Raw genomic sequence first — 19,718 nt, forward strand, 5'->3', positions numbered from 1 at the left:
CTTCCCAACCCAGGGATCAAACCCAGGTCTCCTGCATTGCAGGCAGATTCTTTACCAACTGAGCTATGAGGGAAGCCGTTGAATAGATATAAATTGACATATGGACATCATACCATCATACAGGGTATTTTCACTGAATGAAAAGATCACAAACATACGTGCAAGAACAAATGACACAGAGCAAGTGTTTTTATTTTGTCATGCACCCTTAATGACCAAACTCCACTGAAGACAATTTGCTCTCAATTTGTTCCATTTTCTGCTTGTCGCTTCCTACAGCCACTGCCCTGAGCTCTTACCCCAAATCCATTTTCTCCAGAGCTCCAAGAAGCACTCCTTCCCAACATAACTAAGACCAGAGGACCATCACGTCGGTAGTTCTCACTCTAGTCCTTGGGTCTAGTCCTTGTGCCTCATACTATGCCCAACTCTGGCTCAGTCTATTCTTACAGCTATAAGAATTCTGAAATGACAGTGTTTTAACTTCAGTTTGTTTCATTCTTATTTGGCAAGTGAAAGTGAAAGTCATTCAGTCGTGTCTGACTCTTTGCGACCCCATGGGCTTAGTCCATGGAATTCTCTAGGCCAGAATACTGGAGCGGGCAGCCTTTTCCTTCTCCAGGGTATCTTCACAACCCAGGGATCGAACCCAGGTGTCCTGAATTGCAGGCGATTCTTTACTTGCTGAGCCACAAGGGAAGCTGTTTGGCAAGTCCCCTTACTAATTTTGGATCTGCTTACTACTCTTTTCCCAAGCTTCATGTTCTCCACTCCTATCACCCATCCTCGACCACTTCTGAGTTAATAACCTCACTTTCTACTCCACAAAGGAAACAAGCCATCACTCATACACTGAAGCCAGAAAGTTGGGCATAGCCTTTGACTCTTTTCCTTTTCTCGGTGTGATATCCAATCAGTTACCTTTTCCAATCATCTTAAAGACTTTAGGGGAGAGAGGAAATAAAATACATGATAATCAAGTACTTTTAAAAATTCTGTACAGCAAAACAAAGACATACTTTTTAAAAAGCCACATGATACATTAAATACATGAAAATATTGATTTTATAAATAAAACCATTTTAAACAGTAAATACATGATAAAACTTCTCTGATACAAGATGACTTATATAGTTCCATGATTGATTTTGACAATATAAAAACTACCTCTTTTATAACTTAATTTTATAAAAATTATCAAAAGTTAAAAAGTGCTAGATATGCTTCCATTTGTTCCATTTTTAAAGCACTTGTAACATAACATCTGACCTTAAAAAGATAAATTAGGGCATAAGGTTCATCCTATATCACCTAAAAGACTTTAGAGACTTTCTAGGCAGTGGGAAAAGCTGGAGAGTTCAACGTCAGCAAAGGCTGTCATCTGCCCAGAACTACCTGTCCTTGTTCTCAGAAACAGGAGATTCATCCTTCCCGACCCACATCTACCAAGAAGTCTTTCTATGCATACTGGTTCCTAATTTTCAGGATAAAATGTTTCTGAGAGAATTATGATTATTTAAATCCTATGCTGATACTGAACCTCTTCTAAAGATTGAGGCATTTTACATTTGAATTTTATACACAAAGTCATAATCTAATTCCAAATGAAAAAGAAGATGCTTCATTTGGTCACTTGATTTCATATCACTTGTCGAGGTAGGTAGGATAATTTTCTTCTTTCTCTGAAAACTGTCCCAGCTATACAAATGGTGGTTGTACTGGAAAGGGTTCTAATGCTTTTTCTGCATTCTTCCAGTTGTGAAAATTCTCTCTGTACCACTCAACTGATAAGACAAAAGACAAAAAAAGTAAAGAAAACTAAACATTAGTTAACCAATATTTACTGAGTTCCTACTAAATAAGAAAAGTCTTGCCCATCAGCTAATGTGTAGGCAAAGATTACCTAATGATGAAAACAATTTGATTTTGAACCAATGATGTTAATCAGGAGATCTTTCATCACCTGAAAACTTAGATTTAAGAATCAACAGTTTTGGGGGGAGAATGGATACATGAATATGTATGGCTGAGTCCCTTCACTGTTCACCTGAAACTTTTACGACCTGGTCAATTGGCTGTATCATACAAAACAAAAAGTCTAAATAAAAGAAAAATAATCAACATTTCTTTTTCTCTTTAACTTCAAAAGCCCTTCAATACTGAATTTGCTGGTATAAGTGTTAAAACATTCTGATTTTAGACAATTCAGGGGAAAAGGTAACTAAGTCACTTGCGCTTGTTTTAAAGTCAAAGGAAAAACATGTAGTGTTTTGTTCATGTAAATAAATGTCACAATATTGCATGATAGGCATAGTGAGATGATGTGAACTTCCTTCTGTTAATATGTAAACTTACTTTATGCTGCTATCTATAACTTTATTAATAAAGTTTTTCAGTTGAAAAAATGATAAATTATCTTTGAATTTGCTTTTTAGAACTCAATATAAGTATTTTCTATGTCCAGTTCTGAACCAAGACTTTTTTCCTACACTTGGGTATCTTTTCTCATGAGTACATTTCCAAACAGAATTTAACAGATATACATATATATACACAGATTTTATATAGATTTATTTTAATATATTTCTGCTGCACATATTAAATTTGTTTCCTATTTGTTTGTTTCAGTATAAAAAGACTCAAGAGACTCAAAGACTGCAACTGTCTCTCTTTTACCAAATCTCAGATGCCTGATCTTAAGATGAATCATTACTTTACAGATTAGTAAGAAAGAAAACAAGTTGAAACAAGAATTATCAGACACTAGTGACTGTAAAACACATACCTCTGAAGGAGGTGAAAAAAGTGAAAAATGTGCATCTGAGAATCAATGAAATAGGTATCTGACAAATGCTAAGAAGAAGAAGCCTGATCAGAAGTTAGTCTTTAAAGTTCAAGACACTTAATTACTAATGTTAGAAATACATTAAATGCAAAAACTTCCAAAGCGAAAGTGATTTACCATAACATTCTGCCAAATTTGTAGTGTCCTAAAATACAAATTATTGTGCTTTAAAATTTTTCTGAATCTCCCCCTACCCTCAAGGGATCAATTCATAACATACTTGTTTTTTTAATTCCTTCTTTCCAAGGTACTTTAGGTCTCCATCCCAAGCCATGTATTTTTTCTGACTTCATTGGATATCTCATATCATTGGTAGGTCTTAGAAAACAAAACAGATTTAAAATGACACTGTGGATATATATTTACAAATTTAAATTCTTAAGAGAAATAATGAGTCCATAATTCAAATTTTTTTTTCTCAAAAATTTTCCCCTGATGACCCCATTATAGAAAATTTAGAAAATAAAGTATATGTTAAAAACCATCTATAATTCAGATGCCTAACCCTCTGTGGCTTATCCTTTACTTATTTCAACCACATAGTAACTTGTTAGGACTCTATGTTTCATGTCCTGGGTCTGGTAGTTTGTAGACATTAGAAATTATATTTTAAAATACTTCCATAGCAAGATATTATTATCCCTATGTCACACTCAAGAAAATCTCAGACTTGGAAAGGGTCAATAAACTTTATTTAAGCCATACCAGTAGTAAGTAATAATATTATACTTTCTTCTTATTACATTTATAATTAGGAAAAAATAATTTAGCAGAAAACTGAAAAGAAAAACTTTTCTGGGTAAGGACATACATTTATAATCTTATAAGTAACTAAGACTTCAAAACTTTTCCCCAATTTTTTAACTTGTTACTCACCTATCATCAACATAATCAACCCAGTTTTCCATTTCAGACTCTGAATTGGTCTCTTTGATCTGTCAAAAAGAAGACGTTTAAGTCAAATTATAAAATGAGACCAGTGAATAAAAATGGTAGTCAACTGATTCAAACGACAAGAAAAACAGCCTCCTCCAAGTGGGGAAGGCAGCTAAGATGAATAACATTTTTATTAACACTTCCTATACTTTATAATCTAAATTCTAGCTGAAGCTCAGAAAGATTACACATTATAAAAACCATAGGAAAAAATGAATTTTTTGGCTTTTGATTATTACTGAGTGTGATATTATGATTTAAAATCAGAAACGTCTATTTGATGTTCATCCCTGTTCCTGGCACAGAGCTCCTAAAAATACCTAAGTGATGAGAGATAAAGGTGGTGTTTGCTATTTATAACAAGCCCCTTTCAACTACATCACAGTTTATGTTAATGAGTGATTTTTGGAAAGTCCCTAAGAATGAAGACTGGTTGCCAAGGGAAGCAACCCAGCAATTAGAGGATGGAACTCAGCCTCCCTGCTCCCACCTCTGAGGAGGGGAGGAGACTAGAAGTTGAACTAATCAGTGGCCATGATTTAATCCATCATGCCTACTTAATGAAGCCTCCATAAAGACCCCAAGAGGAAAGCTTCCAGGTGCTGGGAGGGGGCACACACGGAGAGGGCAGGAAGCTCCCTCTCCTTTCCCTCGTATCGTGTGCCCTAAGGATCTCCTCTATTGTTTGTAATAAACCGGTAATCTAGTGGGCAAACTCTTTTCCTGCGTTCTGTGACTTCCTCTAGCAGATTATCTCAGACTTATACTTGGCTGATCAGAAGCACAGGTGACAGTCAGGTCTCGGGACTGACATGTGAAGTGAGGGCAGTCTTGGGGGACTGAACCCTTAACCTATGGTATCTGACACCATCTCCAGGTAGGTATGTCAGAACTGAGTTAAACTGTAGGACCCTACTAAGCTGGTGACTGAGAATTGTTGGGTGTGGAAAACCCACACATTTGGAGTATAGACATGTTCTGTGAGTAGTGCGAAGGAAAACACGCTTTACCATTTGCTCAGTCAACTCTTTCTATTGCATCCTGAGATTTATAACTGATGCTCACTAATACATGCAAAATTATTATTTATATATCATTGTTTCTTGATCCTAGGGCACACGATTTAACATTTGATTTCTTGAACTTGATTATGTCTTATAATGGGTATGTACATTTAATATAGTGGAATTTTTTTTCCTGGAAAGCCATGATTGAATAAGTGATATACTTACCCAAAATGACACATCTCAGCACATAATTATGAAGTTCTTCCTCTTACCTGTTCACTTTTCCAGTGAGTAAATGGTAAATTGCTGATTTTGACAAAATTTGTGATTACTGTGACTAATTCAGTGACTATTTTGAAAATATTACCCTTTCATAACATATACATACCAGCTGTATTAGTTCTTTGGCAAGCTGGAGAACTGACATTTCAAAATTGGTTCCAATGTTATAAATTTCACCTGGTTTTCCCTTTTTGAGGACAGTGAGAAATGCTTCTACTACATCAGTAGCATAAAGGAAATTTCTTGTTTGAAGCCCTGACCCATGAATGCAGCTAAAAAGATGAAATGAAAGAGAGAATCATAAAGTGTAAAAAAGTAAGCTCTCCCAAATCTGGGTAATGCAATGACAGTACAATTTCAGAGAAGCCAATTCCCATAAAGATCCTAGATATCTCTTACTGAAAATACAAATTCTCATGACTTCTAAATTTTATCCATAATTCTTAACACATCTCCAAACCGTCTGTGGGTACTCATTAAGAAAGTGGCAAACATCTAAGTGACCCCTGCAGAAATAGTTATTCATCAATTCTATACCTTAAGTTCATTTTGAAGACTATCTACAGTTCTAGGAATTAAACACATCTTTTGCAAAAATAAAATTACATAAAGATAGATGACAAATTGTAATGCCATAACTCAAAGTTTTAAGGTAGATTATTTAAGGATTAAAATTATCTTAGTAACCAAATTATAAAGATGAATTAATCATTATAATTATTTTAAAAACTATTACTAGTAATCGTAGAAGGCATTCTTAAATTTGTTGTGACACTAAACTCTAAGGCCTCCAACTCTACCGCTTTATGATTTTCAAGAAAGACTGATACTAAATACTCTAACATACCAGAAAAACATGCATATAAAGGTAAATAACATACCATTTCCTGTTGTGTTGTAGTAAAGATATAAATTTTGGAATAACCTAAAAGAATATTTAAAGATCATTTCAGACTTTGGAAATTCATTCATAACTATAAACTTGAACTCATCATAACATTAAAAGATTATTATTAAGAAACAAATGTAAGGATAAATTTTAATTCTTATCACTTCACAAAATACCTATTGTAATTTTGATAAGTAAAAGAACTCTAAGATCATTTCCTATTTCATAAAACCAGTTATCGCTAGATTAAAATGAAGATAAAATGATATAAATAGTGAAAAAGAGTTCAGGTAAAGTCTTCATGAACAGTTTATTCTCACTGTAAGATTGTCAGGAAGCATTTAACAAGAGGCTTCCTGTGTGCTGTTTTGGATCTGTCAGGAATTCTCTGTTCCTTATTAATTCCATTCAGGAATTGACAGGCAAGCCTCTCCTGGGGGCTGAAGAATCCAGGCATTTATTTCCTTCATTAGTTTTTCTATACAGTGATAAGTACCCTCTTCCTTCTTGTGAACCATGTGGTAAAAGTGATTGTTTACAACTCTCTCTCTCTTTAATATGGATCTCCTATGTTTTGTAAGTCTGGAATTTTAATTTTTATCTTTGCTGAGAATAACTACCTTGTAAGACAGTATATATGCCCACACCATGTTAATTAAAACACCTTTGCTCCATCAGAGCTCTGGTGCCCGTGTCTTTCTCTTGCTCTCTCTGTCTCCCTCTCTCTTTCAGGCTGATCCCCTGGAGCCCAGAGGCCCTCTGAGTCTACTTTCCTGCCCGGGCTTCTAAGACCCTCTCGAGAAGGCGCTCTGTGTCTTCACTCTATCGAGAGGGTGCCTGAGGCCTCCGTGAACAGAGCAAGCCCCGTGGCAGGGGCTTTATTGGCTTTCTGCATAAACCAAGGAATATCAGCCTCTTTTCCTCTCCTTTACTTTCTTATCGTTGACTCTGGACCACCAGGTTTCGGTCCATTAAAGGACCTCAACGTAAGATCACTTTTGTGTTGGTTTTCTATCGGCACGAATCATAGCTTACTTCTTACTTTATATACAGTATCTACACAATAAGTTATTGTGAAATTAATATAAACCAATTCCAGTACCACTGTATTCAAAGAAAATTCATGTTAAACATAGTGAGACAAATTATTAAATTTATAATAAATATGTTAAGAATATTCTAAAAATTAAGCCAACTATATATTAATATCAGCAGATCATGATACGGCCCTTTTCTTTGGGCAGATAGATCAATGCAATAGCTAAGAAGTAAGAAAACCCAGCTCAAAAGTTTAGCAGTGAGACTAGTAGTTACTTAACAATGGGCTTTATGGTACAGAATCAACCATACACACATTTTTAGCCTTTTAACAACCCGTCATATTTGCTAAACTACTTTCTGGAAGACACTCAGGCCTGCATAATATAGAGGAGTTGCTGCTGCCGCTGTTGCTAAGTCGCTTCAGTCGTGTCCGACTCTGTGTGACCGCATAGACAGCAGCCCACTAGGCTCCTCTGTCCCTGGGATTCTCCAGGCGAGAATACTGGAATGGGTTGCCATTTCCTTCTCCAATGCATGAAAGGGAAAAGTGAAACGAAGTAGCTCAGTCGTGCCCGACTCTTAGCGACCCCATGGACTGCAGCCTACCAGGCTCCTCTGTCCATGGGATTTTCCAGACAAAAGTACTGTTGGGGAACAGTTAATCAGTGGACTGTAAGACAAATTTATGTACAAGCTTCCTGCATCACTCTGTAACTAGTGTCTACCTTTCTTTACAGCCTGACATATGACCTGACTGCAAACTAGAAAGGAGTCTTCACCGGCAAGATATTAATGATGGGAGTATTCTATAGTGCTTTAGAATCCTGCAACGTACAAGGCATCTTCACATACATCATCTCACTGATCTTTCAAAATTCTTTCTAAAATTATCATTACCCATCAAGTTAAAGATGATGCTCAAAGGGCCTAACTAAGGCCATTACAACTTGTAAGTATCAAGCTGAGACTTAAATTAAGTTGTCAAACTCCAAACCTATCGAGATTTGCATGTGGCCTATATAGCATTTATAATTATGGTTAATTACAACAAATTATTTTGTACAAATAACTGAAGTGAGATTATTTTAAATCATGAGAAGTTACAATCACTAAAACAGAACGTGAATTCGAAGTAAAATGTACCTTTTCCGGATATTGATGTGGTCCATAAACATTACTGCTTCGTGTGATGACAACTGGAAACTTAAAGAGTATTTGACATTAAGGTCATGGAAAGGTCCAAAAATTGATTATCTAAAGATAAGCAGTTTTAAAATATGGGCACTTTTGGCTAAATAATTCCACACACCTTTAGGACAGAAGCGAAGGGATTTTTTTTCTAATGTAAGGTTCCTGAAAAGACAGGAGAGGATGAGATTCAGAAAAAGACAGAAGCTCCAAGAGAAAGAAGAGTCTTTACTAGGACAAGGGAAGGATGAAAATAGATGGAGGCAGGTTTGTAGGTCTGATTGCAGGAAACTAAAGACATTTCCACCTGACTATTTCAAAGACCATCTGAGATGTTAAACTTCCAAGTTGGCTTTCTCTGTGGGACCAATCCTTACAAATGAAAAGAGCTACAAGACCAATGCTACTGTACCATAAGAGGCTAGAGAACCTGAAGTAATTCCTTGCTTCTCCTGTCTGGCCCAGTCCCGAATAACTGGAAGATCAGCGGGAAGTGAAGTGCAGGGATTCAAGCTGTTGATTCACAGTGGGCCAGGCTCCCGCAGGGACACTGCCACAGCCACAGGGACAAATCCAGCTCCATTCATGAGGGGCCGAGAGGAGCAGCGGCAGGTAAGCGAATCTCCTCTCCCTCTGTCTCCCTTCACTCTGAGGACTCCTTGGAATCAGGATTTTCCAACAGGGCTTTTCACCCTAGCTGTCACACTCTGCCTATTAGCGAAGTAGAAGCAACATATATCCAAATTGTTCCTTTATTTTTTAATTTACTGTTTTGGCCATACTGCGTGGCTTGCAGGATTTTGGTTCCCACACCAGGGACTGAACCAAAGCCCATGGCAGTGAAAGTGCCAAGTCCTAATCACTGGACTGCCAGGGAAATCCCCAGAAGTTGTTCCTTTAAATGACAGACTAGATAAGAAGAAAGGTCAATGCTTTGCCCACAAAATGTTGACAATCAGTTGTTTAAATTCCTTAATATATAACTTTTCTCAGTCTATGCCTTCTACTCTAAAAATAAAATGCTGGCTAATGATAACCTGGGGTTTTAATACCTAAGTCCAAAAAAGAGATGATTCCAGTTTCTGAAGCCAATTCTTACCTTATACTGTTCCCAATAAGACTGTACAAAACACTCAGCAGCTGCTTTAGACGATGCATAAGGATTTGTAGGTTGTTTAGGTGAAGATTCATCAAATTCCTAATTTTAAAGATATATTTAAAAAGTAAGTATTATGTACACTTCCTAAGTTGAAAAATCAGAGAACATATTACAAACTTGAAATGTTAACCACTTACATTTAAAGGACATTTACTGAAACCCAGCTACGTGCCTGGCACTTTTCTAAGCACTTTCTTTACATGTAGTCACTTCTTTATAGTTCACAACAACCCTACAAGGAAGGCAGGACAGCAAGTGCAAAGTCCCTGAGACAGAACCGCGTCCAGTGGAACTACAAGGAGGCTGGTGTGAGGGAAGAAACGTGAGATGAGGTTGGAAAGCTAGAGGCCAGGGCATGTGGAACCCTGAAGGCCTCTCAAAACACTGATGGGTTTTTGATCAGAATAACATCAAGATCTGACTTAGGTTTTAAAAAACATCCTGGCTACTGTGTCAGATCTGATGTAGCTCGATGAGAGTATAAGAAGGAAGAGGCTTGCTTGATAAAAATTGCAGAGAGATTTTGCCAACGGTTGATTCTCAGAAGTCGGATGGGGCATTAAAGAGAAACGGTCAGGTCTGCTTTTTCTCACTATAAGTCTTTTCAAGCTACTTTTTTTTTTCCATTCTATATGTGTTTTGGTAAATAAATATATTTTAAAAATAAAATGAGATCACTGTAAACACTATGAAAAATAAAGACTGAACAATGCAGCCACTTTTTGTGTAAAAGTATGATGTTTACAAATGATTAACAAAGAAGAACAGATTCCTGCTTCTATAACAATTTCACACTCACTCCTTGACAGTGTAATGTGCTTTTCTGAGCAAGAAGATAAGGGAGACAGGCCTCACGCTGCAACCTAACTTATACATGCGCTGGCCCATGGGAATGACATTCATGATGTAAGACTGGGTGGTCAGTGAGAGCTCACTTTCAAAATACTGTCAGTCAAATTATATAAAATCTGTACCAGACTAGGCTGTTGTTTCCTATGTGGGGTGGTATTACTTGATTTAAACAATGGAATAACAGTCTGAAGAGTCCCACAAGTGTGTAAAATCAGAGGATTAAAAAGAAGTCTAGAGTATTTTCATCTGACAAGTTTGTATGGTGGTAGAGGATAAGCAGTTGAAACAGTCATTTTCTAAGCTCACCTTATCAAGACTGCCTCCATAGACCTCATCTGTGCTGACGTAAATAAATTTCTCCACTCTGGCTTCATGAGCAGCACTTACCAACACATGAGTACCGTAAACATTAACGTAGGTAAACTCAAAGGCACGGACAAATGAAAGGTCTAAAAAAAGAAGAAAAATCCAGAACAGTTCCTTTCAAAGGACAAAGGAAATAGCAACCAGTAGACTCAGGCGTGGGCTTCCCTGGTGGCTCAGGTGGTAAAGAATCCACCTGCCATGCGGGAGACTTGGGTTCAATCCCTGGGGTGGCAAGATCCCCTGGATCTTCACTGGAGTGACAACCCACTCCAGTATTCTTGCCTGGAGAATCCCATAGACAGAGGAGCCTGGGGGGCTATAGTCCATGGGGTCTCAAAGAAGAGCTCTATTTACGTTTTTTCATTTACCACAACTGCAACAGTGTTAAAACTAACATAAAAGTGAAATGCTATTTATGATTTCTTCAAGCTCAAATTACATACTACATGTACATTCTTAGAACCTAGAAAACTATCAGTGCTATATTTACAGGAAACACTTTTTGTTTTTAATTCTAAAAAGAAAAAGAAGAAATGATACAGCTAAAATTTTAAGTGCTCTTAAATTTTAAAAGTTTTGGAACAACTAAAAGATAGGAGGGTTTGCTTTGATGGTATCAAGAATTATTATAAAGTTACAGTAATTACAGTGTGGTAATGGCATAAGGATAGACAAAAGACCAGTGAAACAGAACAGGAGCCCAGAGACAGAACCACGCGTATATGGGTACTTGAAGCTGGTTTTAGAAAAGGCAGAGAAACCAGAGATCAAATTGCCAACATCTGCTGGATCATCAAAAAAGCAAGAGAGTTCCAGAAAAACATCTATTTCTGCTTTATTGACTATGCCAAAGCCTTTGACTGTATGGATCACAATCAACTGTGGAAAATTCTGAAAGAGATAGGAATACCAGACCACCTGACCTGTCTCTTGAGAAACCTGTATGCAGGTCAGGAAGCAACAGTTAGAACTGGACATGGAACAACAGACTGGTTCCAAATAGGAAAAGGAGTGTGTCAAGGCTGTATATTGTCACCCTGCTTATTTAACTTATATGCAGAGTACATCATGAGAAATACTGGGCTGGAGGAAGCACAAGCTGGAATCAAGATTGAGGGGTGAAATATCAACAACCTCAGATATGCAGATGACACTACCCTTATGGCAGAACTAAAAAAGCCTCTTGATGAAAGTGAAAGAGGAGAGTGAAAAAGTTGGCTTAAAGCTCAACATTCAGAAAACAAGGATCATGGCATCTGGTCCCATCACTTCATGGGAAATAGATGGGGAAACAGTGGAAACAATGGCTGACTTTATTTTTGGGGACTCCAAAATCACTGCAGATGGTGATTGCAGCCATGAAATTAAAAGACACTCCTTGGAAGGAAACTTATGACCAACCTAAACATATTAAAAAGCAGAGACATTACTTTGCCAACAAAGGTCCATCTAGTTAAGGCTATGGTTTTTCCAGTGGTCATGCATGGATGTGAGAGCTGGACTGTGAAGAAAGCTGAGTGCTGAAGAATTGATGCTTTTGAACTGTGGTGTTGGAGGAGACTTAAGAGTCCCTTGGACTTCAAGGAGATCCAACCAGTCCATCCTAAAGGAGATCAGTCCTGGGTGTTCACTGGAAGGACTGATGTTGAAGCTGAAACTCCAATACTTTGGCCACCTGATGCAAAGAGATGACTCATTTGAAAAGACCTGATGCTGGGAAAGATTGAGGGCAGGAGGAGAAGGGGACGACAAAGGATGAGATGGTTGAATGGCATCACCGACTCAATGGACATGGGTTTGGGTGGACTCCAGGAGTTGGTGATGGACAGGAAGGCCTGGCATGCTGAGGTTCATGTGGTTGCAAAGAGTCAGACACGACTGAGCGATTGAACTGAACTGATCTCCAATAAAGGGGCAGTGGGAAAAGGCTGAGTCTTTTCAATAAACGGTGTTTGGTCAAACCGATATTGACATGCGGGAAAAAAATCTGAATGTAGAAGGCAAAACAATAACTTTTATGAAAAGAATATAAGAGAATATCTCCATGACCTTGGAGGTATGAAAAGAATTCTTACACAGATAACAAAGAGAACTAACCCTATAGGAAAATGTAGACAAATGGACTACACTGAAGTGAAGAATTTCAGCTGGTCAAAAGATACCTTTAAGAAAGTGAAAAGGCCAATCACAGATTGAAAAACAGTAATGGCAAAAGGCTTGAATTCAGAGTATATAAAGGACTTACAGAGGAATTCCCTGGTGGTACAGTGGTTAGCACTAGGTATTTTCACTTCTGTGGCCCCAGGATTCGATCCCTGGTCAGGGAACGAAGATTTCATAAGCCATGTGGCGAGGTCAAAAGTAAATAAACAAATAAATGACTAATAAAAATCTGTAATGAAAAAAACTGACAATCCTTTAGAAAATGGTATAGAGACTTACACAGAAACTTTCTAAAGACATATACGAATAGGAAAGGGAGGAGAATACTCCAATAAACAATGCAAAGGTTTTAGCCTCATTCATAATCAGGGAACCATAATAAAGTCACCAAAGGCTGACAACAGGAAGTAATGGTAAGCATCTCATAAACTGCTGGAAGGAAAACTGCTTTGTCATTAATCAAGTAAAAGAATTTGTTCTAACAGATATCAAAGATTAGTCAATACATTGTGTAATCAGCACAGGCACAGACAAATAGACAAATGGGGAGTTGAGAAACAGTTCCTTATATAAAGATACTTGATATATGACAGGGCAGTGAAAACTGATGAGCTTTCCCATAAACAGAAGAGGTCCAATTAGTATTCAAAAATAAAACTGGATTTTCATCTTACACTGCATATAAAAATCTATTTCAGATGGATTACAAATCGAAATGTGAAAGGCAAAACTGCAAACCTTTTCAAAAATAATATGGGAGAATATCTTCAAAACCTTGGGGTGAAAGAGAATTTCTTAAGACCCCGAAAACATTAACAATAACATAAAAGATACATAAATTAAGTAAGAATTTATGTAAGAACATCTGTTCATCAGAACACACTAGCAAAAACATGGAAAGATAAGCCACAGAGTGGGAGAAGAAGATATCTGTAATACATCCAACAAAGGACTAGTACCCTGTCTATACATATGTGTGTGTGTATATGTGATACACATACATATATACATATATATGTGTATATACACCTACAAATCAATGAGAAAAAGGCAACTAACCTAATTTAAAAATAGGCAAAAGATTTCAATAGGATTTCACAAAACAAGTAATTTAAATTATTAAGAAACCTATAAAGGGTACACAGCTTCGTTAGTAATCAGGGAAATACAAATTAAAACCATAATGAGATATCACTCTGCACACACTACTCAGATTGACAAAAATGGAAAAAACTAACAAAACTAAGATTTGGTGACATCTAGAATAACAGGAGGTTTCCTACAGTCCTGAAGGAGAAGAAATTCATACAGTTGCTTTGGGAACTAATTGGAAATTATCCCTATATTGAAGTGTGCAGATCTTATGATGCCAGTGCTATACTGAGAGAAATGTGTATTAATGCGTACCTAGATGCATGTGTAAGAATGTTTTAATGGTAGTACTGTTCAAAATTCCCCCAAGTGCAAATAATCCAAATGACCAACAAGAGTAAAACAGACAGAGGAAGTGTTATATACTTAAAGAGATGAATACTGTATGTCCCTGACAATGAAGAAATTATACCTCCACCCAACTGTATGGATGAATCTACCAGCATGGAATATCAAGACCAAACACACCTACATGTTATCTTATGTATGCCTTTTTATAAAATCTAAAAACAGGCAAAACTAACCTAAACTCTTTAGAGATAAATACAGAGATATTTAGAGATAAACAGAGACAGTAAAGCTGCAGAGAACACCAAGGGAAATTATAACTTAAAAATCAAGTACTAAGGCAGTAGGAATACTACTTCCAAAGAGGGTTCAGCAACAGTCTACCTTTTGTTTAGGTGATCGCTACCTGGGTATTTTATTATCATCATTTATTTAACCTTACTTCTAAATTCTTCTAAATATATGCTATATTTCACAATATAAAATGCTAAACAAATTATTAGAAGATATCTCAGAACAAAATAGTACAGATAATAATATAAGGTTTAACTGTGTATCAACCATCCACCTTAAGAAAAACAATATAAAAATACAGCTGAAGGCCCATTTCCCCAGAAGGAATCACTATTCTGGATTTGGTTAAACTCAGTTTTCAGATAATGTTCAAGGTTACATTTTACTCTACACTAACACAAGTAATCTGGAAAGCACCAAGTATCCTGACAGAGTGACCACGGGCTTTTCTGATAAAACATGGTATATGTTCTTTCACGTACGTTAAGTACCTATTTGTTCGACCCCATTACTGGACCTTGATTTTGGCTAGACACTGGAAAAAAACTTTGCCTATCATAGCTGCAACATAAAACAATGCTTACCTACATGCGTTTGTGCGGCAAAATGTAGTACTATGTCTATTTTCTCTGTTTCAAAGAGTAGTTTCACGAAGTGAGAATCACATATGTCACCCTATATTAAAAAGCAAACATCAAAAAACTAAGTCTCATCGAGCATTCTCAATCATAATAACCATTTTATTTCATGAACAAAAAAAATGATAAGAAAAAGTTAATCCCCACCCCAGGTACAGAAAAGAATATCTTGAAAATTCAATTGAGGGGTGAAGTACAGTAATGGGGTATTTCTCCTGTGTTCTAGTATACAAGATAATCAATTCAAAATATGTTTTTGTAAATAAGTATCTAAAACAGTATTTTTTTGGGCACCAACTACTACTATGGACTGTGCTAGTTTTTTTCCCTTAATATTCTTGCCAACCTGAGATAACTATGTTAGCAGGAAAAAATTTAAACATATTTTTTAAAGTTTGAGATAACCATTATTGAAATATATTTAAAGTAAGTGTAACAACTGGAATTATGGATTTCACCACAACTAAGTAAATATTTTTAATGTTATATGTACATACTAGTTCTAAAAATATGTATTCTTAACAATTCTTTAGTAACTGAAGGAAACACTTTCACACAGAAGAAAAAAATTACGAAATGTTTGCCTAGTATAATCTTTATGATCTGCTGTTAAAAAAAGTTTTTACAATTACTTAAAAAACATAAATCACAAGGTACTTCCATTTGACATTAAAATTTCCCTTTCTGAATTAGTGATGTGGTTTATTTTTTGGACTCTTCGAAGAGCGGCTAATAAGAATCAGCCTTCCAGGGCCAATTCATCAACTTCATGGGAAAAAACTACCATGGGCTGTAAGCTGGGCTTTTGATGACTGACTGGCCTGAGTAACACCCTACTTTGTTTCAATCTCTTTAAATCCTAGCAAGGGCTTATTTAGAAGGCTAGTGAGGACCTAAAAATTACATACCATGGAAGTTCAATCAGCTACTCATAGATCTGACAAGGCATCAAAAATCATATGTAACTATAACGCAGTATCAATCTACAAGTATCAGTAATATTCTCTATAGCACATGTGCTTCTAAAATTAAAAAGGTTATTAAATAAGCATGCTTTCCAAGCCTATATCACACAGGTTTATAAAGTAGAAAGCTATAATAAAGTCTGAATGCCTAAGAGGCACAGTACAAAATAATTATATAATTATAAGAATATTTTCATACCTGTATAAATTTATAATTTTGTTTATTAGAAATGGTTTCAAGATTCTTCAAGCTTGCACAGTAATCCAACTTAAAATAAGGGGGGCAAAAACAACACAAAAAGTGATAATAAATAGCTTTTCTTATAAAATATCAATTTATTTTAAATACTATAGATCTTCTAACCATAACATTATTAGCAAATCAGTGTATACCAATGGGGGAAAACTTACTGTCTGTGGCTGGCAGGCAATAATAATTAAGACTTAAAGATTATTTTTTGTCTATATATTTTTTTACTATTTTGCTTTATGAAATTATGGTAACTAATTGTATCTTGTACTTAAAGTCAACAATGCAATGATTATGAATCATGGCTTTCAGAATCTCCAGGGAGATTACAGAAATATTCTCAAAACTAATTTAACTACACTTTAGTTTTTAAAATAAATATACAATTTTCGGGAGGTGGCAGTTATAAAACCATATAATAAAATAATCAGAATACCTCAATGCCAAAAAAGGTTAACAATCAGAAGATTACACAAAATATTACACCAAATATTGAATTTAGAGTGAAGACTTTCTTACAGTAAAAATACCACACTTAAAACCTTTATATTATGGGCTATTGTAGCAAATTTAAAAGTATCAAGACTTTACATAAGATTAAAAACTTGTATGATCACATGACTAGGTAGGCTCCTAAGTTGCTAAAAATGACTAAATACAAAACTAAAATATCAGCATGACAGGATTCTAATACTTTTTAAAAATATAAATAAGGTTCAGGACACAGAGTTCATTTTCTTTTTACATGGAGCTCATTTTTGTCAAACTTACCTTGTCTAGATTTATGATCATATAATTTGGATAATCTTCTACTAAAGAGACAATCATATGTGACGCTCTAGAGAAACAAGCATATCTTGTTAGTAGAAATTTAACCTTTTCCTTAAATTTTCAAATGTTACCCTAAGCTACTGAGTATTAGGAAACTATTCAAAGATGCTATCAAATTACTGCAAGATAACAGAAAGAATAACGATGCTGAATATATGATCCATACTTTTCATTAATCTTCTCAACAGTATTGATATCAAAGTCTTACCTTCCCTTTTACACTATGGTGAAGAGAGAATTCATTGGTCCTGGATATAAGAAAATAATTAGCCAAAAGATGCTATCCATGCATGCTTTGAGTATAGGAATAAAGCAATATCATAAATACAACAGGTGATGGTCAATACAAATGGACTTAGAACTCTAATGTGCTTTTGCAGAGACCGTAGGCATAACTATGTAAAAATTAAGCTCTTATGAGCATGGGAATTGTCCATGTTTACTGTAGTCTTATTGCAATTTCTGCATGTCTACAGAAACCCTATTTCTTGATAGAAGAATTTGGTGGTGTAAAGTAGAATCCTGGGGGTGGGGAGAAAGGAAGGTCCTAGAGAAGTTCTAGGGTAAACCTTGGTTTCCAAGGCTAAGAACTGCTGAAACCATCCTGAGGTGAATATCCATAGTGACATCATGAGTATCAGAGGACCCTGAAGTGGAGACAGAGGCATCTCTCTGTGAGATAATCCACCAGATTTTATCATATGCACCAAAACGCTGGGCTCCTAGGAACAAATTATGAATCCAGAGTTTGTACCCGACAGCTCTTTCACAGAATTTTCTAGGATGTGCCTTTTCTGGGCCAGCACTTTACAACCCTTCTATGCCCATGCTTCCCTTTCACTAGAGGAAGCTTGCCTAGTACCCTCCTCCAAGTCACTGTCCCATTAGAAGAGGTGATCTAATGTACTAATGGGGTGGGAGCATTCCGCCAGGTGTTGAGAGAACCATAGTCTCTGCCCTCACCAGTTTACATCCTAGGGTGCGAATGCAGACACTAAGCAAGTAAACACAAATATGCAGTATTATTTCAGGTAGTGGTAAGTGTGTTAGTTGGGAGAGGGGCTACTTAGATAGGGTGGGCCAGGTGGAGGTGATGTCTGAGCAAACATCTGAACTGAGTGATGCAAAAACAGAGAGCGTCAGCAAAGAGGAAGCAAGGACCAAGGCCTCAATAGAGGAGGAGCTAGCCTCCCATGTTTCAAGGGGTAAGGGTGGCAGGCACAGAAAAGCAAGAGGAAGAAAGACAGGAGATCAGGTTCCAGCTTGGGCCCCTGAGAGTCTTCTAGATGTGACTAAGAGTCTGGATATTATTTTAAGCCCAAAAGAAACCTTTGGAGTGAAATGAGACACCCGTTTACTTAACAAACACAGACTCTGTGCGTGAGAACAAACTCTAAGGGAACAAGGGTGAAAGTGGTATGACTCATCAGGAGGTTACAGTAGTAGTCTAGGCAAAAGCAGACAGTAACAAGGTTTAGGGTCAAATGGGGAGGAAGGTAAGATGTGGTCGCTTAGGAAGTGGAGAGAGGACTTGCTGATTAAATGCGGGTGTGAGACGGAAAGAGGCTTTCAGACTAGCATACGTCAAAACACCTGCAGAGGATTTTTTTTTAAAGTCGGCTGCATAAATGAAACCGCTCTCATAATCCAAGAACCGTTTCATGAAGCCTACACGTACAAGGCCTGTGTTTCGAGGGGGTGAAGGTGGGGTGGGAACCGGACCGGGGTTGGAACAGTTGATGAGAAACTTTCTGCAAAGCGGGCGTGCTCAAAAGAGTGACAGGTAAATGTCGGGCCAGGTAGAAAGAGGAACAGTACCACGGCACTTCTGCTTCGATTGAAGTGAAGTGAAGTGAAGTGAAGTGGCTCAGTCGTGTCCGACTCTTTGCGACCCCGTGGCCTGTAGCCCACCAGGCTCTTCCGTCCATGGGATTCTCCAGGCAAGAATACTGGAGTGGCTTGCCATTTCCTTCTCCAGGGGATCTTCCCAACCCAGAGATCGAACCCGGGTCTCCCGCATTGCGGGCAGACGCTTTAGCCTCTGAGCTACTTTTGATTGGGAGACGTTTAAAAGAAGTCGTAGTTTCAAAGGAGCCACGTCTCCGTAGGCCAGTAAAGGAGAAGGTGGAACGATCCAGGTCGTGCGTTAAGACCCTCCCCCTGTCAATCAGATCCCCAAAGCTGGTCCCAAGTTGCCAAGGGCAAGTAGAGGCGCAGGAAAAGGCTTGGGTTTTGGGGGAGCCACTACTCGGCCAGCGGCGCCGTTACCTACATGAAACCAGCACCCCCGGTCACCAGGACCCGCTTCGCAAAGCTGTCGGGAGGACCCAAGGACTCGGCGCGGCCCGCAGCCGACATCTCCCAGCTCAGCAGGGCTTGGCACCGTAAAGTGCCAGGTCTGTAGATGGTAGGGAAGTTCCACCGCGACTTTTTGCGACGCGTCCCACTCCCCGCGACACGTTAAAGAAGCAGACAGATGCCGCTTCCGGAGCTTAGACCGACTTGTCCCCGCCCACCGAGGGCTGGGCGGGGCCCTCCTGTGTGCGCGCCCAGGAACAGCCGAGAATCTTAG

General features: G+C 37.5%; 1 protein-coding gene across 1 annotated transcript; it reads right to left on the bottom strand.

The window, feature by feature from the left end:
* Window positions 1-220: 220 nt before the first annotated feature.
* Window positions 221-19,506, bottom strand: TGDS (TDP-glucose 4,6-dehydratase). Its single transcript, XM_068984495.1, has 12 exons — window positions 19,419-19,506; window positions 17,087-17,153; window positions 16,265-16,333; window positions 15,047-15,137; window positions 10,506-10,648; window positions 9,288-9,386; window positions 8,144-8,203; window positions 5,952-5,995; window positions 5,177-5,342; window positions 3,722-3,780; window positions 3,066-3,163; window positions 221-1,784 (listed from the first exon to the last, which is right to left on the bottom strand). Exons 1-12 carry the CDS (start codon window positions 19,502-19,504, stop codon window positions 1,699-1,701), a joined length of 1,068 nt encoding a protein of 355 aa, XP_068840596.1. The 5' UTR covers window positions 19,505-19,506; the 3' UTR covers window positions 221-1,698.
* Between the last annotated feature and the right edge of the window lie 212 nt (window positions 19,507-19,718).

This window comes from Capricornis sumatraensis, chromosome 12 (genome assembly GCF_032405125.1).
Source record: "Capricornis sumatraensis isolate serow.1 chromosome 12, serow.2, whole genome shotgun sequence".
NCBI lineage: Eukaryota > Metazoa > Chordata > Mammalia > Artiodactyla > Bovidae > Capricornis > Capricornis sumatraensis.

Bases quoted from the DNA above. Each gene is read 5' to 3' on its own strand.
- TGDS (XM_068984495.1), bottom strand. From the start codon at position 19,504: ATGTCGGCTGCGGGCCGCGCCGAGTCCTTGGGTCCTCCCGACAGCTTT. The intron at 10,649-15,046 runs GTAAGCATTGTT...TTCTTTTTTTAG, and splicing joins TGCCGCACAAACGCATGTAG to ACCTTTCATTTGTCCGTGCC. The intron at 3,164-3,721 runs GTGAGTAACAAG...TTGTTTTCTAAG, and splicing joins GTTGATTATGTTGATGATAG to ACCTACCAATGATATGAGAT.